At 39.5% G+C, this 24,767-nt stretch overlaps 1 protein-coding gene across 5 annotated transcripts in view; it reads right to left on the bottom strand.

Annotated features, from left to right (window-relative positions):
- Positions 1–2,236: 2,236 nt before the first annotated feature.
- SLC24A2 (solute carrier family 24 member 2) overlaps positions 2,237–24,767 on the bottom strand; it is a 284,459-nt gene continuing 261,928 nt past the window's right edge. For 4 of the 5 annotated variants that reach the window (XM_077148057.1, XM_077148060.1, XM_077148059.1 and 1 more), the window contains 2 exons: positions 21,185–21,351; positions 2,237–8,861 (listed from right to left, as the gene is read on the bottom strand). In XM_077148057.1, coding sequence (XP_077004172.1) covers positions 8,612–8,861; positions 21,185–21,351 — 417 coding nt within the window. In that variant the 3' untranslated portion in view covers positions 2,237–8,611. Of the gene's footprint in view, positions 8,862–20,924; positions 21,110–21,184; positions 21,352–24,767 lie in introns of those variants that run through there. The other variant, XM_077148061.1, reaches the window with a different exon arrangement.

Here is a 24,767-nt window from a genome sequence, read left to right as displayed (position 1 = left end):
AAATTCATAAATAAGATTAACTATTTAGAATTTAATCTCAAATTTATCAGTTAATTGAGCATGATCATAGAAAGAAATGACAGTGGATTCTTACTTTTATAGAAAAGCATTAGATTTATAACAAGACTTCTAAATGGAACTTAAGCCAAGTGTATCCCAAGCTTTTTTCCATTTGCTATTCAATATATTTAATTAAAAACACAAAGTTCCCTCCAACATTTAAAAGTTCAAACGACACTCGTAAGTACTCAATAAATGACGGTTATAATTAAGAGTACCTCCTGCTGGCCACTCTGCCCCCTAATCCTTGTCATAAAACTTCCATGTTGTGTGTCTTTTCCCTGAGACCATGTGAGCCCTGATTAGCTCCAGGAAAAGATTACTCCGAAATCCACACGGTACTTCTTTTAAGTCAGTAATTTTATTACTATTAGTTTTCACACTGAGAACGCTTGGTTACATAAAGTGATGTCCTATGAGTTTACTGTCAGTAGTAGAAGCACAAAGTGTGGAAAGTACAAAACCTGCACCCAGTGAAGAAGTGCCCTTAATCAGAGTGAAGTCCGTGTGACAGAAACAGTACTCCAGACAGCCTAGGTGCAAAGAAACAGAGCTCTTGGTCTGTGCACAGACAGCCACAGAGAAAACGGACGTGCTATCTCTGTACATCTTGTCATCCGGTGAAAACTGGTCATAATAAATAAAACACACACACAATGACGAAACTCATTCAGATGTGCGTCAGTTGGATTCTTGCAGGGTAGAGGTGGTGAGGGGGTTTAAAATGCTTCTTGAAAATGGAGGCAAAGGAAGCATGAGATCCTGTCTATGCCTAAAAAGATCCTTTATAAAAATGGCATTCTGTTAAGTTTGTAACCTGACCACAGGTCGTTTTATGTGTTACAGGGAAAGTGTGCATGCTGGGGTCCAATTTTTAACATTGTCTCTGTTTTAAGAACATGCAAAGACCAAAAGCGTTCAGCAGGGAAATGTGCTAACAGAACCCCTCTTCCAGAGGAGAGGCTCTGCTTTTTGGAAAAGCTGTTCAGAACCGGAAGCCGTCTCCCACAGAGGACATTCTCTGGCTCTACATCCAAATGACCATTAACGATAAAACAGATAGAGTTGTCTCTAATTTAATACATGTGTTTACTCTTATAGTTTAGGTACCCAGCTGTGTGGATATTTCTAGGTTATGACCTCTTCATCATTATTTTAATTCATTTAAATTATGTAGAAAGTTATGATGGGGCGGGCCACAGTGGCTCAGCAGGCAGAGTTCTCGCCTGCCATGCCAGAGACCTGGGTTCGATTCCCAGTGCCTGCCCATGCAAAAAAAAAAAAAACTATGATGAGGTGAAACTTAAGGTTTTTGGTGCTGGAAACATCTGTGTGTACATGTGGTTCCTGTGTGTAACAGTTTACCATACAAGTCAGAAACTGTATTTTAGCAGAAGGAAAAAATACCAATGCATTTCATAAGAAGTCTGCTGTTTTGCTTGTGCTCCCAAGTGAGGTTTATAAATTATTAGACAGAAATTATTTGCCATTTTTATAAAGGAACTTCTTAGACCCAAACTAAATTTATATAAAAACTTAAACACACCCTAAAATTCTCAGGTATATATTTGTTAATGTTCCATTTCTTTCCCCATTTGGGTAAACCTTGTTTAATATAACGAATGGATTACTGAAAAATAGTGAATTTATAATTTTAAAAAGGAAATATTTCCAAAGTACTATATGAATTTGCTACTTAAAGGAACTGTGTAATAAGTTACTTGAAAGCACTTTTGTCAAAATAAATAATCTTTGATTTTCTGTTTTATTAAGTACACATCTAAACTTCATCAGTAGACTGATTGTCGAGAACAATAATTGTATATAATAAAAATATATAATAGATAAATACCAATTTACAATAAACAATACGAAACAGGAATGACTCATGGACTGCTTATTGGTTGATTATATTCAGAAATCCTGAATATATGTATTATTGGTATTTTATGGCTTTAATTAAGACAATTGTCTCTTATGAAGTACTATACAGTGCAATATTAAAAAATTAAAAAACCCAAAAGGCATCCATTGTCCCACAGTTTCATCCTGACGAAAAGAACTGGAGATTCATTGAAATGGTAAGGAATTATCTACTCTTAATTCGTGTACGTAATTTTATCCTTAATTATTGTGCTCAGTGACTCAGACTTCATTCTTTTTTCTTCGTTTTTTTTTTTTTTTTTGTGAAGTGATTAAAAAAATTATTACTTTGTTTTGGCAGAGAATTTTACACAATTGCTGTCCCAAGGCCTTAGTTACCTACGGATCCATTATAAAGGATTACACAGCCCACGGTATGAGAATGTCTTTCAGTGAACTGTAACCCATTTTCATAGGGCAGGACACCAACCAGCAACCTTAAAATTCCTATGGAACCTACAACATAAGGAAGTATAAGCACTGCAATACTGGTTGATGAGAAGCAGTCCAACCATTTGCCCTAGTTCCTACTTAAAGGGAAAATAGAAAATCCCCTTGGTAAATCGATGCAGGTAAGTGCAGGTACAGTTTCTTAATGTTCTACATTGGTGTCTCCACTGTTTTGAGTTTTTGTGAGTTTGGGATTATGACCTTGAAGACAAAATTCGAGCTTGACCTCGCCAGGGCCCCAAAATAATCCTGTGCCCAGTACTCTTGCTTTTCACAGGGATAAATGCCCACTGGTGCTCTTAAGCTACTTCAGCTACTTTGTTCTCTTGCAGTTGTGAATTCTGTCCACATTTTAGTAGCAATTATTAGGAAGGAGTCTCCCCAAGATTTAGGCAGTTAGGCAAAACAAGCTGTTGAGGCAGGGGTTTAGCATTTTTGAATATTTACATTAATGATGAGTAGGAGAAAATGCTCACTAAACCTGCCAAGTGAAAGGAAGCTGGCGAGGACCTTGCTGGGAAGTCAGCACTGAGCTGTAACCTGGACTAGGACACTGCATATGGGGTTAGGAAGAAAAAGCTGGAAACTCAATAAGGCCAAGTGGAGAGTGGCTCCCTAGGCAAGACACCATTGCAAAGTTGCAAACTGCAGTGTGACAGGCTGAGAAATCTAGTGGCTTCATCCAAATGTCTTTGAAGAAAGATGCAGGGGTCACAGGGAACACAAGATAAACATCAATCAGCACTGAAGTGTGACTTTTTCAAAGATAAAGGCAGCAGAAGGGTGCATAAAATGGGGGCCATAGAGTAGGCTGGAGGCTGCAACTCGGCATCACTCAGATCTTATACTTGGGTCATGATTAGTCATAAGGTTTCATAATTTAAGAGCAACATAAAGCACTTTAAAAGGCTTAGTACAGAAGAACTGTAAAAATTATTAGGATGGTTAAGAAAAAAGACTCAAAAATTTAAAGATCCAGAGACTTTCCTGACACCAATGGTGGTTACTGGAATTGGGTTACACTAGAAACATCTAGGCTGGGATACCTTGGTTGTCCTGATCAGGGAGAAACTTTCAATGGAATCAAACCTTTGGTAGGCGCCTACAAAAACTCCATGGTGCTCTGTCAGACTTTGGCATTTGTTTGTTTTTAAAACAAACTTTAAAAACTTGGAGGTTTTCTACTCTGCCAACTATTTAGTGACACTGCTTTGGCTAAAATGATTTGGTATTCCACACGGCCGCTTGCTATTTGTACACTAGTTTGAACATGGTTGTCTATCCAGTCGTAACTGCGAGTCTTTTCTCTGGAAACTGGCTGACTTGTAGATGCTTTGTCCTTAGTGGCTCTCCGTCTCAAGTACAACTTACGAGAACTGGCACTAGACAGATTAGAGATCTCTGTGGATTTTCAGGTGGCTCTGTGCAAGGCAGATCCCCTACGTGTGAGGGAGGTGTGTAACAGGAGGGCATGTTAACAGGTGTGTAACATGCAGGGTCTACATGGAAAACACGCAACTTCCATGGCAAATCTAAGAGCGCCAGTGATTTCTATGTGAGTCTCCATCCTCCTGGTGATCATACGCCACAGCCTGTGCAGTTTCAAAGCACTCAGTGAAGTGAAAAATATATTTTGGTGGTGTAATAATAAATAATGGAGTTTAGTTGACTGAGGGTATTTCCTTTATTGCTTTTCTTGCTTGTTATAAATTTCAAGACCATGAAGGCTAGGAGATTAAGAAAGAAACACGAAATGAGGCAGGTTGCCAAGACCTTGATAAGGGAAAATTTTTATCTAGGACTACATATTAGCTTTTGTAAGTGGCTTAAAAAAAAAGCCTGATATTTGTAACTATATATCTCAAATGATATAGGGATTATTTCAGTGTGACACTTGCTTTCTTGGGAACCATAATAAAAGTAAACTAATTTCTCCTTCCTTTCCCAGCCATATTCTTGAATTTTTTTCATCAACTTTCTTCTAATGACAAGCCCTTACCTGCTAACTGAAGTCAATACTGCTCAGGGAGGTATAGGAGTTGAGGATGTTTCTTTTAAAAAGACTAAACCATCCAGAGCTGGCTTAGTGGGAATGAGCATCTGCTTCTACAGAAAGCTTTCAGGAGACAGTTCATTTTTTCCAGAAATCACCCTGAGAACAATTTTCCTTATTTCTTCTGGAATAGAGTTGCCACCCATAATATAGCCACATAATTATTTGAGTGTCAATCTAATCGGCAAGGCAGCTGTGTTTTGCTTAACAGACTCCAAAATACCTGATTCATGTCTACCCTGTAAAATAAATTATAAATAAAAAAAATTATAATGTCCTCTGTCAGGTGACACCTGTTAGAAGCCTTACAAAGCATTTTCCCTGAATATGAAACAGTCCCCGCATCTTGAAATATGCTTCTGGGCAAGGCTTTTAAGATGCCCTGCTGCATGTGCCAAGCTGATAAATACCACTTTCTCTTAGTCTTTGCACATGTGCTCTGCTTTCCCAATCTGTCACCATCTGACTCCATTTAGGTCTTGGGAAGCTGCAGGAACACCATCTAATCTCCAGTTTCTAGATCATCAGGAACCAGTCAGGTTCAGAGGGCAGCTGAACGTGGGGTGGGCATTCTCAGAGCCAATTTAGAAGGTTCTAGTCGGACATTCTTCATATTTGCCAAGTTACTCTCCTGTCCTGGGGATCCCTGGGGCTACAGGGGGAGATTAACAGCAAGCTTGGTTTGCTTGGGGGAAATGGAACCATTTAGGTAGAGCTCATTTATTTTAGGGTGAGCAGTAAAATGTTGGTTTTTGAATGTTTATTATTTTATACCCTGCTCCAGGGCAGCGAAGACAGCATCTGTAGTCTAAATTTTTCTTCCTGTAACTTTCTGCTGTGTATTCTCTGCCTCAACATCAGCATTAGGGATATGACTGGTCAATTCCTTAAGACAATCAATATTCCTTGGGGTGTGAAAATATGGGTGCACTGTGTATGTTTACATGTATATGCGCACAGAACAAAACAACTTTATACTATCAGGAGGAATTATTTCCTTTGGTTGTTGGTATGCACAAATTTCTTCGTCTTGACTTTGGCAAACTTGATGCTCCCTGTTTTTGAACCCTGCATGTGATTGGCTTAGGGGTGATGATGTAAGCGATATTGTGTGTGAACATATGGACCCACAATAAAGATGTATATATTTATATATGTATGTACCCAGGCATGCAGGGAAGTAGCAGTGACTTCCTTCTGGAAACTGTGATCTAGAATTTTTTTCTTACAACTATGTCAAAAGATTTGAATATTTTAAAAGACCCACTGTTGCCCTGCTCTCTAAGTTACCCTGGCCCAATACGTAACCACATGCTCATGAAACAAAAATGAGGGAAAAGAGAGGGCAAACGGTAGAAGGGAGAAGATACCTATATATCAGTTATCACAGGAGCACAACTGTTGTAGGTCATGCCCACTGCACATCACTGAGGTGGGAATGAGGTTTGAAAACACTGTCTTCTCAAATACAGCCTTTCATTAATGGCCACAACAATCCTTGTGCAATGGAGTGCCCAGGGATGCAAAGTGTGCCATCGCTGCTTGGATCAACCTTTACTGTGAGCTGAGAATGAATGGGGAGGACTGGGAAGCAGGGAGGAGGGGCAGGAGTGCTGGAAAAAGAACAGGGGTGCAGCACCAGACTGCACTCAGCCTTTCTTGTTTTACCTAGTCTACCTGCAGTTGAGTCAAAATCATCCATTTACTCTTTCTTTTCAAGATACAAATGAGTCAACAATATATATTCATATAGTAACTAACTTTGTTCCCCTTCAACTAATACACCAGGAAAACAGTTTTAACTAAAAGTACACTTACTCATTCTCTTCCATGCTAAGGAGCTAGCACAAGTTCTTGCTTCATTCCAAAATCCTGCCCTTGGTGAACGAGATTGCAGGATTCTCTTATACATCTGAAAACCTGGCTTTGCAATGTGGAGAGACATGAAAGCTAGGCTTCTAGGTGGCAGCCCTTTGATTTTTTTTTGTTTTCTCAGTGGCCCTCCACTTAGAAGTGCTTCTGCTTCTGTGTAAAGAGCTGTGGTGGGGACTGCCTGTTATTGCCATGCTCTGTGGGGTAAGGTGAGGCTGTGTGCAAGGAATACTGAGCTTGATCTGTGATCTCAGGTCTCCCTTCCTCTTTATTCAGCTGGGAGCGCTATGCCCTATCTCCCTGTGTTAGGAGGTGTGTGCACACAACAAAATCCTGCAGGTATCCATGATGGAACAGGCTGGAGGCAAGAAAACCTGTGGTGTGTTTTCCCCTATGTGGGATGCAGCAACCCAGGTGTAGGACAGAGTAATTAACAAGCCCCCATTTACCCTTTTAATTGGTATTAATGAAAACATGAATTGAGGAAATAAAAAAAAAAACCTCTACATATTTTTCCATCAGTTTAGTTTGTCTTTCTTTGCCCCCTGATGTTTTTGCTTTGTACTGACATAGAGGTGAGACGTCATATAAGGTATCAAAAAGAACTTGGGGCCACCAAATGAACAAAATACAATATACCATGTAATGCTGAGCAGAAAAATAAAAACAAGCGAAATAAAAATCTGGAAGAGACTAGAGTAGCTTAAAACCAACATAAAGAAGCTGTCCAGTAGAGTCTTTAGCACACTATATAAGCCAGAAAGAGTCCCACATGGGGTCCCGATGGAAGTGGAGACAAAGATGTTGCATGAACTTTAACCAAATACCAGTTCTGGCACGACCTGACACAGGACTCAGAAAGCTTCCTAGGGTGCACTAAGTGTGCAAATGCCTTCCCAAACATCTCCAGTCTGCTCCACCCCAAGCACTGTTGATCATAATTGATTTAGCTCTGTGGGAGGAATAATGAATTCCTCATACACTGAAGCCCTTTATGACCGTGCTGGAGGATGCTTTAAAGAACCATGCCCTTACATTTCCATTAGGTAGCAAGCCGCACTGAGCCCCTCTGTGGATGGGTATTCCTTATCACACCTCTCGGCAATCTTGGTGGGCAGCCTGACTAAATGAACGCTCTTAGCATCAAAATACATCTAAATGACAATCACGGCTAAATTTATCCCTTTCTTTGGATGATAATAGGACATGCATTGGAACGATACAGGTTCAGTTTATATACTCTTGCTGTCCTAGAATAGCACTAATTTGGTTTGCAGTCATATTTTCTACTTGCATGCTGGGGCAATGTAAGAAAAATAATCCAACCCCAGTCACCTCTCCCCTGCCCCTGAACCAATACCCAGCCTGGGTTTTACCTCTGTTTGTCCCAAGTAATCCTATGGGTTTCAAATGGTCAGTGTACCCAGTGGGGGTGGCAGGTAGTCTACTCTGTTTGGCTTGTGATAGTGTGTTAGGGCCCAACTCAGAGTCCCTACAGACCCTCTCCGTCAAGCCCTCCCCTTGCAACCTATTGTACTTAACCCTTCACTTTCCCAGACATGACCCCAGTAAGTTCAATGTAGGCAGAAGGTCACAACAATGCTACTATTGTCCATTGGTTCCATTAGTTCACATCTTGCATGTAAGAGATACAACCCAGACTGAAGGTTGGTGCCCCTCTTCAAACAAGTACGATAAATATACTAGAGCTATCCCTGAAAAGATGCATTTGTGTGTGTGTGTGTGTGTGTGTGTGCATACATATATAAATATATATATATATATATAATTTCTTTGTGTTTGTATACAGGTATATATTAATCTATAGGGGTGGAAGGAGATGTATAGTACAGAAACAGGCAGGGGGTGTGTTCATGTGTGTGTATTTATAATATGTATATTATATATATACATATATATATATGTAGCCTCCATCAGCGTTTGCATTATTACAACAAATGTACCTCCGACCAGCGAGGAGTACCTGTCAGTGGTGAATGGAGAGAAGCCCCCAGACTGATGGCTCTCTTTGTCTCTTACGTGCAGCTGCTGTGGTAGGCAAGGGTGGAAGCAGCCTGTGAAGTGAACGGGCCCAGTGTGAATCCATCCCTCCTCAAATCCAACTAGAAGGGACTCTTGAAATTCCCAGGGCTGTGTGCCAGCTGCCTCTTCTCGAGAGGTCAAGGAGCCTGGAGCCCAGAGTCGGGGTGGGGGGACCGTCCATCCTGGTGGTTCAAGATATGGCTTTTCCTGCTAGATGGAGACAGGGCACATGAGAATTCTGTCTTCTAAGAGGACGCTGACCACCAGGAACACGAAGTAGAGGCCAAACATGACGAAGCCCAGCACTTTATTCATCCTCCATTTGCAGAGGGCGATGGAGAGGATGACGAAGAGCAGCATGATGAAGAGGAGGACGATGGCACAGAAGAGGCCGTTGCTGCTGACGGCCACCGGCCGGAGCCCGTGCATGATGGTGTACAGGAGCCAGGGCAGCGGGAGCCTGGGGGGAGAGAAGCGGGTGCGGGGGTGTGGGAGACCAGGCACACATGTTAAAGAAGGCAAACGATAGGACCTTAGCTTCTTGGAATCTGTACACTGAAAAGGGTATCTCGATGGGTTTATTAGTACCTGGGCATGGTGGGCTCAGGAAATCATAAAATGAAGTCACCTAGTGGAAAATGAAGATCTTGTGGAATCAGGAGAACTGAGAGAATTTGTGCTACAGCTGAATAACGCCAACTGGTCTTCCAGATCACTTCTGAATTTGATTTTTCTTTTGTTTGTTTCCTTCCTAGTTGAGATTAAAATGTTGCTCTCAGCCCTAAAGAGGTGAACTAGAAGACGTTTACAGGGTGAGGAGAGAAGACAAATGGGGAAAGGTATAGAAATCGCTGGTGAAAACGGCAAAATTATTTTTTAACCGAAACAGAGAATAGTGATGACTTTTTGATTGAAAAGCAAGAAAAACGAGAAGCTAATGGTGTGTGTGTGCCACGGTATAGCAGTCTGAAACTTATTCTAGAAAAGGCATTGAAAGCCTTTTGATTAGAAATAGGTTTTTCTGAAAGATTTGAGGGAGACGGTGCCTTACATTTGTGACGTGGTTTAAAAAATTTTTACTTCATTATGTGTTTTCATATTGTTATCTCCATTATCACTAGACTTTTCACATCTTTTATTCCCTATCCAGAGTGGCAATTCTGAAAGACATCAGGACAATGACTTGGCAGGTGTACTTCTGGGTTGAATAGGACTTTGTGGGAGAAAAACTTGGCTGGAAACACATGGCTTGTGCAGCATGCACATCACCAGGTGGCTGGAGGAATGTAGCTGGGCTCTACCCACTGAGCCGAAGGATGGATGTTGGCTAGGATGCCATGAACCAACCAGCTGAGCCTTTTAGCACAGCAAAGGACAAAGGGAGGCTCAGTTCTGGCCTCAGGGTGTGGACTAGGAGGTGTTCTTTTAAAACAAAGTTGTCCAAGAGAAAGGCAAATGGCTTGCGAGAGAAATATGAGAGGGAGAGGGGCAGCTGCAGCCAGCTACCATGTCTGCAATGTTGAGTGCACACGTCTGTCTCCTCTCTGGACAAAGCACATGCAAAGGCAGAGCCAATGCATCTTTGAATTCCCTGGACCTGGCACATGCAGGGCCCCTCCAGTTCATATTGCAAACCTGGCCCCAGCTGAGCAGTGATGCTGCTGCTCAATGGAGCCTGACTGGGAGGCACTAGGTTCAGTGGAGTTGGGAATGGGTTCTATAGGGCAGTGTGGGGAACAAAGCGCAACTTCAGATACTCAGATGCTGAAATGCAGCCCTGGCATCCTGGGGTCCTCAATGGAAACTCAGAAAATGGGAGGAAGGCAATAAGGGGGCACTGAGATTGGTAATAATGTAAAAATAAAAACCATCACTAGGACTTGTCTTGGAGTATTCTTTTTCTATACTGCCTATCTCTTACGAAGGAAAAGGCCAAAAACCATTTTACTTGTACTGAGTTAGCTAAATAGAACAAAACAATCCTGGTGAGGCTGACAGCATCACAAACAGGGAAAACCCTTTAGAGAAAAGAAGGAATATTTTTCATATCTTTTGACCTACTGATTCTATTGTCAGGGAATAAGCATAAGGAGTACTTTGAAATGCAGACAAAATTTGATTCAGAAAATTGTTCATTTCAGTGTTAGAGTAGTGAAAAAGTGGAAACTACGTGAATGGTGAACTATTAAATTGATGCAATATAATGTAGCTATTAAAAATCATATGCTTAATGTATAGGAAAATGCTCATAAGTAACCGTAAACTGAAAATGAAGGATAAACATAAAAGTAACTTTCATCGTGTAAAATAAAAATGAATTAAAAAAAGGTGATGAGTTATCACTGATCTTCACTTATACTTTATAAGTATTTTCTATATCCTTTTTGTATCACTCTTTGAAGCATAAAATAGATGCTGGTAAGGCTACAAACAAACTTTTTACTAGAGAAGTAGGTTTACAGAAAAATCATGCATGAAATACAGGGTTCCCATATACCATTCTATTACTAACACCTTGCATTAGTGCAATACGTTTGCTGGTGAATAAAAGAACATTTTTAAAATAATTGTGCTATTAACTATAGTCCATTACTTACAATAGGATTCAATGTTTCTGATCTTTACTCCTATGTATTTTTTAAATTTTTATTTCAATAACATATACAACCTTAAACTGCTCCTTTTAACCACATTTGCAGATATAATTCAGTGCTCTTAATTACATTCACAATGTTGTGTTATCATCACCACCATTCATTACCAAACTTTACAACGAACCCAAATAGAAACTTTGTACAATTTAAGCTTTCACACTCTATTCCCTACACCCACCCTGGTCCCTGGTAATCTGTAATCTAGATTCTGACTCTGAGTTTGCTTATTCTAATAATTTCATGTAAGTGAGATAATACAGTATCTCTCCTTTTGTGTTTGTTATTTCACTCAACACGATGCCTTCAAGGTTCATTCAGGTTGTTGCATGTCTCAGGATTTCATCCCTTTTTATGGCTGAATAATATATTGGATTTATACACCACATTTTGTTTATCATTCATTAGTTGATGGACACTTGAGTTCCTTCTGTCTTTTAGCAATTGTGAATAATGCTGCTATGAATATTGGTGTGCAATTATCTGAGCCTCTGCTTTCAATTCTTTCAGGTGTGTACTCAGTAGGGGGATTAATGGGGCATATTGTAAGTCTGTACTTGGCTTTCTGAGGAATTGCTGAAATGTCTTCCACAGTGGCTGCACCATTTTTTATGTTCTCACCAGCAATGAATGAGTGTTTCTATTTCACCACATCTTCTCTAACGCTGGTAATTTCTTTTTTTAATGGTATCTCAGTGTGGTTTTGATCTGCACTTTCCTAATAGCCAATGATGATGAACACCTTCTAATACGCTTTCAAGTCTTCTGCTCATTTAAAAAATGGGTTGTCTTTTTGTTGAGATTTCTTTAAATAGTCTGGATATTAAACTCTTATTGGATATATGGCTTCTCAGTATTTTTCCTGTTAAGAAGGTTGTTTTTCCACTTTTACAATAATGTCATTTGCACAAAGGTTTTAATTTTGAAGTGGTCCTATTTAACTATTTTTTTTTTTCTTTTGTTGCTTGTGCTTTGGGTGTAAAGTCTACTAAACCACTGGCTAACAGATGATCCTGAAGATGCTTCCCTATGTTTTCTTCCAGAAGTTCTATTGTCCTGGTTCTATTAAGTCTTTGATCCATTGTGAGTTAATTTTTATAAAGGATTTAAGTTAAGGTTCACATTCTTTTTTTTTTTTTTTTTTTTTTTTGCACGTAGATATCCAATTCTTCCCCCATTTAGTGTATTTGGCAGACTTGTCAAAAATCAATCGGCCTGAGTGCATGGGTGGTTCATGGCAGAATGTTTGCCTGCCATGCGGGAGACCCAGGTTTGATTCCTGGCCCATGCACTCAAAAAAAAAAAGAAAAAAAAAATCGGCCAAAAAATGAAAAATAAAAAAATCAGTTGGCCATAGAAGGTTTTTCTGAACTCTCAGTTTGATTCCATTAGTCTACATATCTATCCTTGTGACAGTACCATGCTGTTGTCACTACTGTAGCTTTGTAATAAATTTTAAAGTCAGGAAGTGTGAGTCTTACAACTTGATTAATTTTCAAGATGGCTTTGGCTATCCAAATACATTTGATGATTGGCTTTTCCATTTCCACAAAGAAGGTGGCTGGAATTTTGAATGGATTGTATTGAACTTGTAAATCGCTTTGGGTAGAAGTCACATCTTAACAATATTTAGTCTTCCGATCCATGAGCATGGAAGAAACATCACAGTAACACTAGTGACTTGTGTGTGTGTGTGTTTCCAAGAGTAAGCAGGCAAAAAATTTGAGAACACATGAGTAAAAGCAGATGGCCCCAACATGCAGGTACTCTCCAAAGACAGAGGTGAGAAAGGCGTGAGGTCCTGCAATGTTAGGGACATCTGCTTAGCTTTACTTCCTCCCACTCCCCCTTCCTTGTTCAGAGCTCTTCCTCCTACCCTCCCTCCTCTCCAAGGCATGCCTGGTGGTACATTTGGGTGGATCTGTTTGCTCCACCCTTCTCCATAGATGACTTAATCAGGTGGGGGCCACTAGGCTCCAGGTGTGGTTTACTGCTATTTTTCTCACAGGTATCTTTCTCTTTGAGGCCTGACCCCTCCTGGGAATTTGCCCTTTGCTCAGCTTAGCTATGGCCTTAATTCTAACCCTGTCTTATTTTCTCCTCAGAGATATCTAGCTCCCTAAATCTTAAGGGAATTTGGGCAGATGGTCCATCATCTGTGCTGCTTCAAGCTGTCAGTGGGGTTGCAGGCCCTACCTGTAGGAGCACAGAAGTCTCAGGCTGTACTATTGAGAGGGGCTGGTTAAGTGTGGGGAACAGAAGCATAGTCTCTAGCAAGGAGAAACTTGCTATGAAAGGCTTCTAATCTGGAAGAAACAAACTGGGTGAGAATTGTACATGTGGTCTGAATAAAAGTAGGGGCAAGATGGCGCTTAGGGTATCCTCTAGAGTTTTTAGGAATACTGTTAGTTGGGGTTTGGCGTACTGTGGCAGTTTGCAATAGCTAGCTGAAATTTGTATAAGAGAAACTTCTAGAATGATTTATTTGAAATGTCTTAGTCACTGAAATTTTGTTTTCCTGTTTTAGTTAACTTATTTTTATCAGGTAAAGGTCAGGCTCATCTTTGGGAGTCATATCTTACATTGTTAGGGGGACTTATACTCCTGGAAGTTATGTCCCACGTAGGGGGTAGGTAGTGAATTTATTTGTAGAGTTTGGCAACCAAAGAGGATCTCTGGGGATGGCTTTTAGGGGTTGATTGTAAGTAGGCCTATCTTTGCCATTACATAGATAATTTTCTTAAGGGCAAGCCTCAAGACTGGCTTATTGAACTGGGATTTCTCACTTTTGAGAATAGTAGGAATTTCCTAGGTGGGGAAGTTTAATAGTTTCTGCAGGTTGATCCTGTGCCCTGCCACTTAGCTGGATTTGTTTGCTAGTTCTAGTAGCTGTGTTGTAGATTTCTGGGGACCTTCAACATATGGAATCATGTCATCTGAAAATAGGGAAAGTTTTACATCTTCCTTCCCAATTTGGATGACTTTTATTTCTTTTTCTTGCCTAACTGCTCTGTCTAGAACTTCAGTGTTGAATAACAGTGGCAACAGTGGGCATCCTTGTCTTGTTCCAGATCTTAGAGGGCAAGCTTTATCTTTTACCACTGAATATGATGTTAGCCATGGGTTTATCATATATGGCTCTTTATCATGTTGAGGAAGCTTCCTACTATTCCTATTTTTTTGAAGTGTTTTTATCAAGAAAGGACGTTGTATATTTTCAAATGCCTTCGGGGTCAATTGAGAAGATCATGCAGTTTTTTCCCCTACATTCTTTTAATGTGGTGTATTACATAATTTTCTTATGTTGAACCACCCTTGCATACGTGGGATAAATCCCACCTGATCCTGGCAAATAATTCTTCCAGTGGGCTGTTAGATACTATTTGCTAGTGTTTTGTTGAGGATTACTGCATCTGTATTCATAAGAGAAAATTGGTCTGTAATTTTTTTTCTGTGGTTATCATTTTCTGATTTTAGTATTAGGGTGGTATTGGCCTCACAGAATGAGTTAGGTAGTACTCCTTCCTCTTCAATTTTTGTGGGAATTTGAGCAGGATTAGTATTCATTTTTCTTGGAACGATTGGTAGCATTTAACTGAGAAGCCATCTGGTCCTGGGCTTTCCTTATTGGGAAGGTTTTGGTAACTGTTTCAGTCTGTTTACTTGTAACTGGTCTGTTAAGATTGTCTATTCTTGAGTCAATGTAGGTTGTTTGTGTGTTTCTAGGAATTTATCTTCTTCGACTAGATTCTTTAATTTGCAGGCACACAGTTGTTCATAATATCCTATTATGATTCTTTTTATTTCTCTAGGTTCAGTAATAAGTCTCCCTTCTCATCTGCTTTTAGTTATTCATGTCCTCTCTCTCTTTTTCTCTTTGTCAGATTAGCTAGCTAAGGGTTTGTCATTATTATTGATTTTTTCAAAGAATCAACTTTTAGTTTTGTTAAAGCTCTCTATTGTTTTTTTTTTCTTTTTCTTTTACATGGGCAGGCACCAGGTTCTCTGGCTTGGCAGGCAAGAAGTCTGCCACTGTGACCTCTGTTTTTTTTTATTCTCTATTTCATTTATTTCTTCTCTAATCTTTCTTTCTTTCTGTTTGCTTTGTATTTAATTTGCTATTCTTTTTACAGGACCTCCAAGTGTGCAGATAGGTCTTTTTTAAAAATTTTTTTTTATTTTTAGCTCTTTCTTCCTTTTTAATGTCAGCATTTAGGGCATAAATTTCTCCCTGAGCAGTGCTGTTACTGTGTCCCATAAATTTTGATAGGTTGGTTGTTTTCTTGTTTATGTTATTCTCAAGATATTTACTTGAGTTCCTTGTTTATTTCTTCTCTGACCCATTGGTTAAGAGTTTATTTAACTTCAATATATATGTGGATTTTCTAGTTCTCTGCCTGTTGCTGATTTCCAACTTCACTCCACAGTGGTTAGAAGAGATGCTTTGTATATTTTCAATTTTTAAAATTTATTGAGACTTGTTTTGTGACCCAACATGTGGTCTATCCTGGAGAATGATCCATGTGCACTTGAGAAGACTGTGTATCCACTTGGGGTTCTGTATGTGTTTGTCAGGTCTAGTTCATTTATCATAGTATTCAAGTTCTCTGTTTCTCTATTGATCTCTGTCTAGATGTTCTATCCATTGATGAAAGTGGTATATCGAAGTCTCCAACTATTACAGTAGAGGTATCTATTTCTTCTTTCAGTTTTGCCAGTGTTTGCCTCACTTATTTTGGGGCACCATGGTTAGGTGCATAAATATTATTTTTTCTGGGTGCTTTGATCCTTTTTATTACTATATATAGTATCCTTCTTTGTCTCTTATAACAGCTTTTGACTGACAGCCCATTTTGTCTGATTTTAGTATAGGTATCCTAGCTCTCTTTTAGTTACTATTTGAATGGAATATCTTTTTCCATCTTTTCACTTTCAATTTATTTTTGTCTTCGGGTCTAAGACAAGTCTCTTGTAAACAACATATAGTTGGGCTGTGCTTTTTGAAATCCATTCTGCCAGTCTATGTCATTTGAGGACTTTAATTCATTAACATTCCATGTTATTACTGTAAAGGCAGTACTTACATCAGCCATATGGTCCTTTGGTTTTTATGTGTCATATTTTTTTTTGTCTCAGTTTTCCTTTATTGCAGACTCCTTTTCTGTGAAATTTTAGCTTTTGTGATGTATTTGACCAATCCCTCTCTCATTTCCATTTTTATATCTTTTAAATACTTTCTTTATGGTTACCCTAAGGTTGTATTATAAAACCTATGTCTGTAACTACTAACTTGGAAAGATACTAGTTTAACTTCAATAGCATACATGTTTTCTGCTCCCATCACCCTCCGTTTCCCCTCTGTATGTTGTTTTTGTCTCAATTATCTTTTTATATTCTGCATGTCTAATGTTAGGAAATAGGACTTTTCCTTATTCATCTGTATTCTAACTCTTATCAGAATCAAGAGTAGCATTATATATTGAGGATACCCTACTATTGGGTTTTAATTAATTATTTTTTGGTATGCTGTATGGCGGTGTCACACTTCATCATATTTCCATGTGAGTATCCCGTTATTGCAGCGCCATTTGTTGAATTTTTGTTTATTTTGCTTGTTTGTTTTTTGGAAAGTGCATGGTCCGGGAATCGGACCCAGGTCTCCGACACGGCAGGTGAGAATTCTACCACTGAACTACCCTTGCTCCCCCTACTATGGGTTTTGCATTTACTCATTTAGTCACCTTTACTGAAGTTCTTTGCTTCTTCACATGCTCCAAGCCACTCTCTCCTGTCTTCCTCTCAACCTGAAGAGCTCTGTTTGGTAATTACGTTGGCAGGTCTTTTGTTGAGGAACTCTCTGTTTCTGCTTATCTGTGAATGTTTTAAGCTCTCATCCATTTTTTTAAAATGCAATTTTATTGAGATGTTATACATTCACATACCATACAATCACCCAAACTGTACAATCAGTGGTCCACAGTATTATCATATATCTGTGCTCTCACTCATCTGAAGGACAGTTTCACTGGACAAAGAACTTCTGGTTGGCAGTTTTTATCTTTCAGTATTTTAAATATATCATACCACTGTCTGCTCGCCTCCATGGTTTCTGAAGAGAAATTGGATCTTAGTCTTATTGAGTGTACATTGTGTGTGACAAATCATTTTTCTCTTGCTGCTATCTTTGGCATTTGACATTCTGATTATATGTGTATTAGAGTAGGTCTAGTACAGCTTATCCTGTTTGGAGTATGTTGCACTTTTTAGAAAGATATATTTATATTATATTATATTAAATAAATATATATTTATATTATATATATTATAAAAGTTTGGAAATTTTTGACTATTATATTACTTCCTCAAATATTTTTTCTGCCCCTTTCCCTTCTCTTCTCCATGATATGTTGGTAGGCTTTATGCTTTCACTTACTTCCATTAGATACTGCCCTTTTTTTTTTTTTCTATTCTTCTCTCTCTCTGTTCTTACTGTATGATCTTGATCATCCTGTCTTCTAGTTTGCTGATTCTTTCTTCTGTCTGTTCAAATCTACTGCATGCCTTTAGTTTATTTTTAATCTCCATTATTATGCTTTTCATCCCCACTTCTTTTATGTTTCTTTTAAAACTTACTAATTCTTCTTTTTGCTCACACATTGTCCACTTCAGCTTTATATCCATCACTAATTTATTTCTATCCATGCTTCCCTTCATCTCCTGAACTTCTTTGATTAGTTGTTCCAAAGTCTGTGGATTCTCTGAAGTTTTAATTTGTTCCTTTGACTGAGCCATATCGTCTTGTTTCTTAGTATGTCTTGCAACTTTTTGCTTATGTTTTGGCATTTGATTATTTTGATGTGCTGCTTCTGAAGGCTAGTTTCTCCTAATGCCTAGTGTTTTATTGTGGTTTGGCTATGTGTAAAGGCTCTTCTTTGACACTTGATTCCATTTAAGTAGCCTGTGTTTAACTTAACTCTTCAGATTTTCCCAAGTCTTCTGCAATTGATTCGTACCTTGATCATGTGGTACAACCTTTAAGATAGTTCTCATATGTGCAATTGTTTCACCTCCAGGAGAAAGCTTCCTTTCTTCCATTCTTCCTCTGGGAATCCTGATCTTTTCTGTTTGTTTTTGTGCAGAATTTTCTCCCCAGCTCTTACGATTTGTTTAAATGTTTTTCCTCACTCAGTGCTCCCTTTTCACTACACTTTGAGGTTCTGGGAAACATTCTGTCTTACAGCAGTTCGGCTTTCCCCTTTTCGTTTCCCATGAGGCTTTTCCGTCTTCTGTTAATTCCCCATTAGAGTATCCTGATGTTCAGAAAGGCTCATTTCTTTGTTTAGATGATCCACTAATCAGAGACGGGGTTGAGAAGGTGCACTTCTCTGGCATGGCCTCTTTTATTTCCTGGAGGTCCTTTTGAAGGTGCTTGCTGGTCAACCATCTGTGCTCCACCTTGGGTTCCTGCACACTTGGCTCCTTGTGGTTGGGTATGCGTAGGGTCCTATCCCTGCTGTGAGCGGCTCTATGGTCTGAATCCATGGCAGGAGATCCCTGGGCCATGCTGTCCCCGTGTGACTCCTAAGCTGTGTGGGCCCAAGAGTTCAGACAGGAAGGACCAGATCATAGGTCTCTGACCTTGTGTGTGTGTGTGTGTGTGTGTGTGTGTGTGTGCACGCATGTTTTCCTTTTCTTTGATTCAGTGTTTATGGAGTCCATCTCTATCATCATCTTCCAGAGGTCCAGTAAAGTGTGCCTTATCCTTTTATAGTTGTTTCTGAGGGGACCTTCCAGAGGATGCCTTACAGCACCATGCTGATGACTGACTCCCCTGAAGAAACTTTTATACTTGGTATTGCTAATGACACTGTAAGTTGGTATAAATTTATGGACAAGAATCTTCTGGAAAAGAAATGTAAAATACACATAAAAATAATTAAAATGTTCAGAGCTTTTAATCTATTAATCCTTCTAGAAGGACTATATCCCTAATAAAATAATTTTTAAAAAACAGTTTTTTTGGGGGGGGGGGCGGTGCATGGTCTAGGAATTGAAGCCAGGTCTCCTGCATGGAAGGCAGGCATTTTAACCACAAAAATAGGTTTTTTGTTTTTGTTTTTACATAAAGGTTTTCATTAAAACTCCTATAGTGGTAGAAAATTGGAAAAAATATGAAGGTCCAAGGAAAGAGTAATTGTGAAACTGAAAAAGCACCATGAAGAAATGTCTTGAAATCATAAAATGTAAATTATGAGACTTAAGAAGAAATCAAGAAAAATTACTATTACTCTCTGATTACGATTACTCTTTATTAATAGATGCCTGCTCTGTGGCAAGCATATATAGCTTTAAAATAGAACAAAATGCCCACCAAGAAGACAAAAACAAATATTCACTAGGAAACGTCTGTGAAATATTTGGAAGAGAACATACAAAAATGAACTGTTTGGCTTGTAGGAGTAAGGCTGTATTTTCTTAAATTTGAATTTCAGTTGCGTGTAAGTGTGTATGTATATATGTGTTTGTGTATGTGTGTGTGTGTGTATATATATACACAAGCGTGTGTGTGTATGTGTTTGTGCGGATATATAAACACATATGCAACTGAAGAACGATGGACAAAAGGCATCTTGCAAGTAGCCAGAATAGTTCATTTTCAAAATTATGAAAAGAAGGTCTAGCAGAACCTTGTAAGTTCTTGTAAGTTTTTGCAGTTTATAAGATCTATAATACAGATACTACAGTGCATTTCCTTTACCTCATTACAAGAGATTGACCAAGGAAACAACTCTAAAAGTGTAGGTAATGGAACTAAGAAACATGTCTATACTAGGGACACCCTTACTTTAAAACGTGTACCTCTTAAGGATTTCATTCTTTGATTCATTTGTTTATTCATTCAAGAAAAATCTGTCAAGCCACCACCATGCATGAGGCAACGTGCCAGGCTCTGGCGAGTTCTTGGTCTTGGGGAGCTCGCAGTCCAGCGGCCACACGGATGTGTCTGGCCCTGATAACTGTGCGGTGCGCAGAGGATGGAGCAAGAGCCCCAGGGCGGGCTCAGGGGAATTAGATACTAGAATTCACAGGTCGCTCAGACAGCAGAAAGTCAGGGCAGGGTTTTGTGCACAGATAGTGTTGTGGCCGAGGGCACAGATGGTGTTCAAATCCTGGTTCTCTCACTTAATAGTTCCATGAAATCTGTGTCCTTCTTTTTCTTATCTCAAAATGGGGATGCCAATCCATAGGAGCACTATGTGGCTTAAATCTATAATGCATATATCCATGGTGTGACGGTAGACAGACCATGGAAATGAACAGACATTGTCATATATATTCGGTAACTAAAATGTGTATGACAGAACGATACTCAGGGCATTCAGTGGGAAGGCAGATGCACTGCAGTGGGGTTTTAATGAGCCTAGTTCTCCAGGGAGCATGTTTCACTTTCTCAAGGGTTGCCACTCAGGTTTACTTATCAGACTATTTTCACTTTGGCCAAGTTAAATGAAATAAATGACAGAGATACCAGCATGCCTTCCTAATCTGATTTATCTTAGAGATTTTTTTGATTGAGAACTCCAGTTTGCTTAACTCTAAGAATAGATCTCACCTTCTGAGTTTCAAAAAACCTAGACTATCTTCAGCAAAGATAAGCACATGATAATGCATTTTCCAAGGAAGGAGACAAGATATTTGTGCTGGGTCTATGTTTGTTCCAATCTGTTTTATAATCCAAATGTCACCTGAGGTTGGTGGGGACTTAATTAGAAGAATATAGAAAAAAATACTGAAACTACCAGAACATCTCAGTTACGCCTGAATATTGAATATTCATAGCATGTTGCCGATGTCTTTATGAAAGTGAAAATTCTTAAAGATTTTCCAAAACATTTATTCTGTATGCAGGTATGTGTTTCAGCCTGTCTAGGGGTGATTTAAGTTCTCTAAAAATGGAAAGTGGAGTCTGTGACGCTCAATGCTACTCCTTGTCTTCACTTTCTGTTAGCATTGGTGAGTTTTGGGCTCAGAGATCATGGTCTTGTCTTCATGGCCTCTAAGAAGCAAAAAGACAGAGCTTAAGAAGCAAAAAGAAGCTCGTGTGTACCTTTTTGGAATTCTCTCTACTCACCCTACGGTGATGTCAAAGATGTTGCTTCCGACGGAGCTGGACACAGCCATATCCCCAAGCCCCTTCCGGGCCACGATGACGCTGGTGATGAGATCAGGGATGGAGGTCCCAGCAGCCAAGATGGTCAGGCCCATAATCTCCTCGCTGATGCCAATCGTCTCTCCAACCTACACGTGACGGCAGGGGCAAACCCGTGAGTGTGTGAAGCCTTAGTCTCATCAGAACCACAGACATTTCAGCGCAACCACTTCTAATAATTTTCTGCTCCAGGCTGTTGAGATGACAAAGATGAATAAGCCACAGTCACTGCCCTAGAGGAATTTCCCAGACCCAAGAGGTCAGGAATGTCCACGTGAGGATTAAACAGATAATTTCAAATTAAAAAAAAAAACAGAGGGCTAGAGTGCAGATTTGATATGGTATTTTCCAACATTGAGAAGGGGAAGCTACAAGATTCGAGTTCTAAAAAGGCCAATTGGTCACCAAATCCATGAGGAGTGCTGAAGGTGGCACCAAGTTCCGGAGCAGATTCGCAGGCCCTGACATTTACCATTGAATGTGGGCCAAACACTTGCTAATTGCCAGAGCCAGACTTGGACCGAGTCCTCTGGCTCCCTGGCTGTTACTCTCTCTGCGGCTGCCTGGTTGATGTACAGTGCTATACTGCAAATCCAGAAATATCCAAAATCAGGCTGAGGTGAAAGGCGTTTAAGGGTAGGTGCCACACACCAGGAAACACTGAGGAAAAGTGGGGACAGTGAGCAGCAGCCTTCCGCATTCCATGGTAAGTGTCAGGGCCTGCGAATTCTCATCCATAAAGTGCAGATGATAATACCTCACTGGGTGCATGGCGATGAAAAGGTGATTCATGTAAAAGTCCTTTGTAAACAGTCCGTCAGTACTGGAGAGCAAGGTTCTTTTCGTCTTTGCCTTTTAAGACTAGTGAGTTTTATTTAGGACAGTCGATCTAGTTTCAGATGGGTGCTCCCTCACTCTTTTGAGTAACTTATTTGTCGTCTTGGATGTTTTAAAAGCTTATTATTTTCTGGAATTGCAGTTTTGAATGCCATTAAGACAGTGCTTTCCACGTGGTTTGCCACAGTCTACCTGATTATATCCAGCATTTTTTGGAAAGAATTTTAAAGGCTGAAGTAGCACATACGGATAAAGGTTTTTTGGGGAAAAGAATACACTCATTTCTAAATCCCTTCCTCAGTTTATATGTAGAAGCCTGGATCCTACTAGATTAAAAGCATAATTGGGAGCTATTTTTACTTTGGTGGTAGAGCTTATTCTAGAACCAGGTGAACTGAACTAGTTTATCTTTCATTGCAACACAGATTCGCTGCTCTCTATTAGCAAGTGAGTTACCTGTGAGCAGGACTGCTGACCTGGTTGCTGTGGTCTCCTTGATACCCAGAACATAGCTTGGTATATAGCAGACTCTCAAAACCTACTTGTTGAATAAACAACATGCATACTTAGGCGATTTTGCTGTCACGCCTTTTACTGATTCTCCTAGAAAAGGTTTACGGTTAGAGTTTTTCCCATAAGTGTGCTATTAAAAGCAAATATTCTCTTTGACTGATTTTTCTGTTTGATTTGGAGCGAAACATAGAGGCTGTTGAAGATGCTGACTAAATATGTCCCAATCTCACTCTTAATAATTTAAATTCCTAGGGGCAGTTCTGAAGCAGTGACTATGGCAAACACCAATTACATGTGGAGTGTGAGTGCCGCTGGGGACACACGGATGCAGGCAGCGAAGGGCAGTGGGGTGGGACGCGGGAAACAGCACTGGGTGCAAATCCTGGGCTGCCACTTTCTAGGGAAAAATATCCAACTTCCCTGAGTCTCAGTTTTCTCATCTGTAAATTGAGAATAATAGTATCTGCCCTTAGGACTGCTGTGACAATTAAATGAGATAATGTACATAAAGCAAAATGCAGTGTTATCAGCGATTATAATCCAGACATTATCTTTTCCTTCTCCAATTTATCAGATGGCAGCAGTTGGGTCTAGCAGCAGGGATAGAAGCTAGTTTACTGGGGTTAATTCACAATGTGGGAAATCTCATGAATAACGAAGAACCTTCATTATACTCAACCCCCTGATGAATCTGTGTGGTTCTAGAAACTCTCTTACTGAAAGAGAACTAGTTTTCACTAGGTCACTTTGTGTGAGCTGCACTGAAGCTGGCATTTGGGGAGTCAGAGGAAAGCTGATGGGACATGGGTAGACCAGCACTCTGACCCCATTGGAGAGATCAGAAAAATTTAGAGCTAGAAAGGACATCAGCAGTTTTTTTGAGGATTACTTATTTTCTTCTAGAAGTAAAAGATGGGTCACTCAGAGCCCAAATTCAGTGCTACTTCTTGCCTTGGCTAGAGGAAGATCTGTAGAAATGTTACATTGGGTAGGGAAGACACAGGACTGCCTGTCTTTGACTTTTAGAATTAGCCTCTCATACTAGAGGCAGAATACCTTTTAGTCACAGGTGTTTTCTTCCGCCATGAAAATTACTAAAGTAAAGAGTCATGATAGTTTTTATTTTCTTTCTTATTTTTCTAAAGGCAAAAATGCATAAAACATTTCATCTGGAGGGCTTCTAATTTTTATTTTTCGGTTAAAGCAGTATCCAAAGAGTTATATCAAATAGCACTTATTTATCCAAAGAGTTATATCAAATAGCACTTATTGTTGGTAAAACTGTGAATACAAAGTAATTGAGCATTAAAGGGTACACTTTTATCTTTATAGCCTTTAGTGTAAAAAAAAAACAATAGGAGTTAGAGCTAGGCTTCTTAGCTCTATTTATATCAGCTGTCTGGATGTTTTAAAAGAGAAAAGCATTTCTATAGGAGAAAGGAAAGAGAATCTTCTCAGCCATTATTGGAACGTAAGGCTACTGTTTATGCACTAATGTTTCAGGATTTTTGTAATTATTATCGTCCCAGGCACTGCATTTGTATTATTTTTTTCTACAAGAATGAAAAAGAAACAAGACAGTGTAATTATTTAAATGAAAAGATTAAAGTGTGCAGGATGATATTTTCTAGGATGGCTGAAGAGAAACTTCTAATACATTTTAGCAAGTGGAAAAAACCTCCACTTTTTCCTTTATCAGCACATGAAAGAATAAAACACGATTATTAAGAAAAGCCATTATATGTAATAAATGGCCAATAGCCCTTTTGGTCTGGGAATCTGGAGACTGAATAGCAGGCCGTCTTCTGCAGTGAGTTCAGCCACTCAGTGTTGGGAGCAAACGTCTCCTAGAGACTGTGGGAGATAATGACTTTAGGGCAAGCAGAACTTCTTCAAGGAGTCATGATATTTGGAAATATCCAGGAAGAGTAATCTGCAGTCATAGTGGCAGTAAAATAACTATGATAGGAATAATATAAAGTGTCTTTCAGGAATAATGCTGAGTGTCCCAGTCAAAATTTCCAGTGGATTTTGCAAGTGCCCCACGCTCCCTTTGTATTAAGGTATACTTTATACAGCAAGATTCACCCTGCAGGCTGCAGAGCACAAGAAGCCCTTCAAACTTGCCTCTCTCAGCATGGCTGTCAGGGATTGG

This window comes from Tamandua tetradactyla, chromosome 2 (assembly GCF_023851605.1).
Source record: "Tamandua tetradactyla isolate mTamTet1 chromosome 2, mTamTet1.pri, whole genome shotgun sequence".
In the NCBI taxonomy this organism is placed as follows: domain Eukaryota; kingdom Metazoa; phylum Chordata; class Mammalia; order Pilosa; family Myrmecophagidae; genus Tamandua; species Tamandua tetradactyla.
This window is presented reverse-complemented; position numbering and strand designations above follow the sequence as displayed.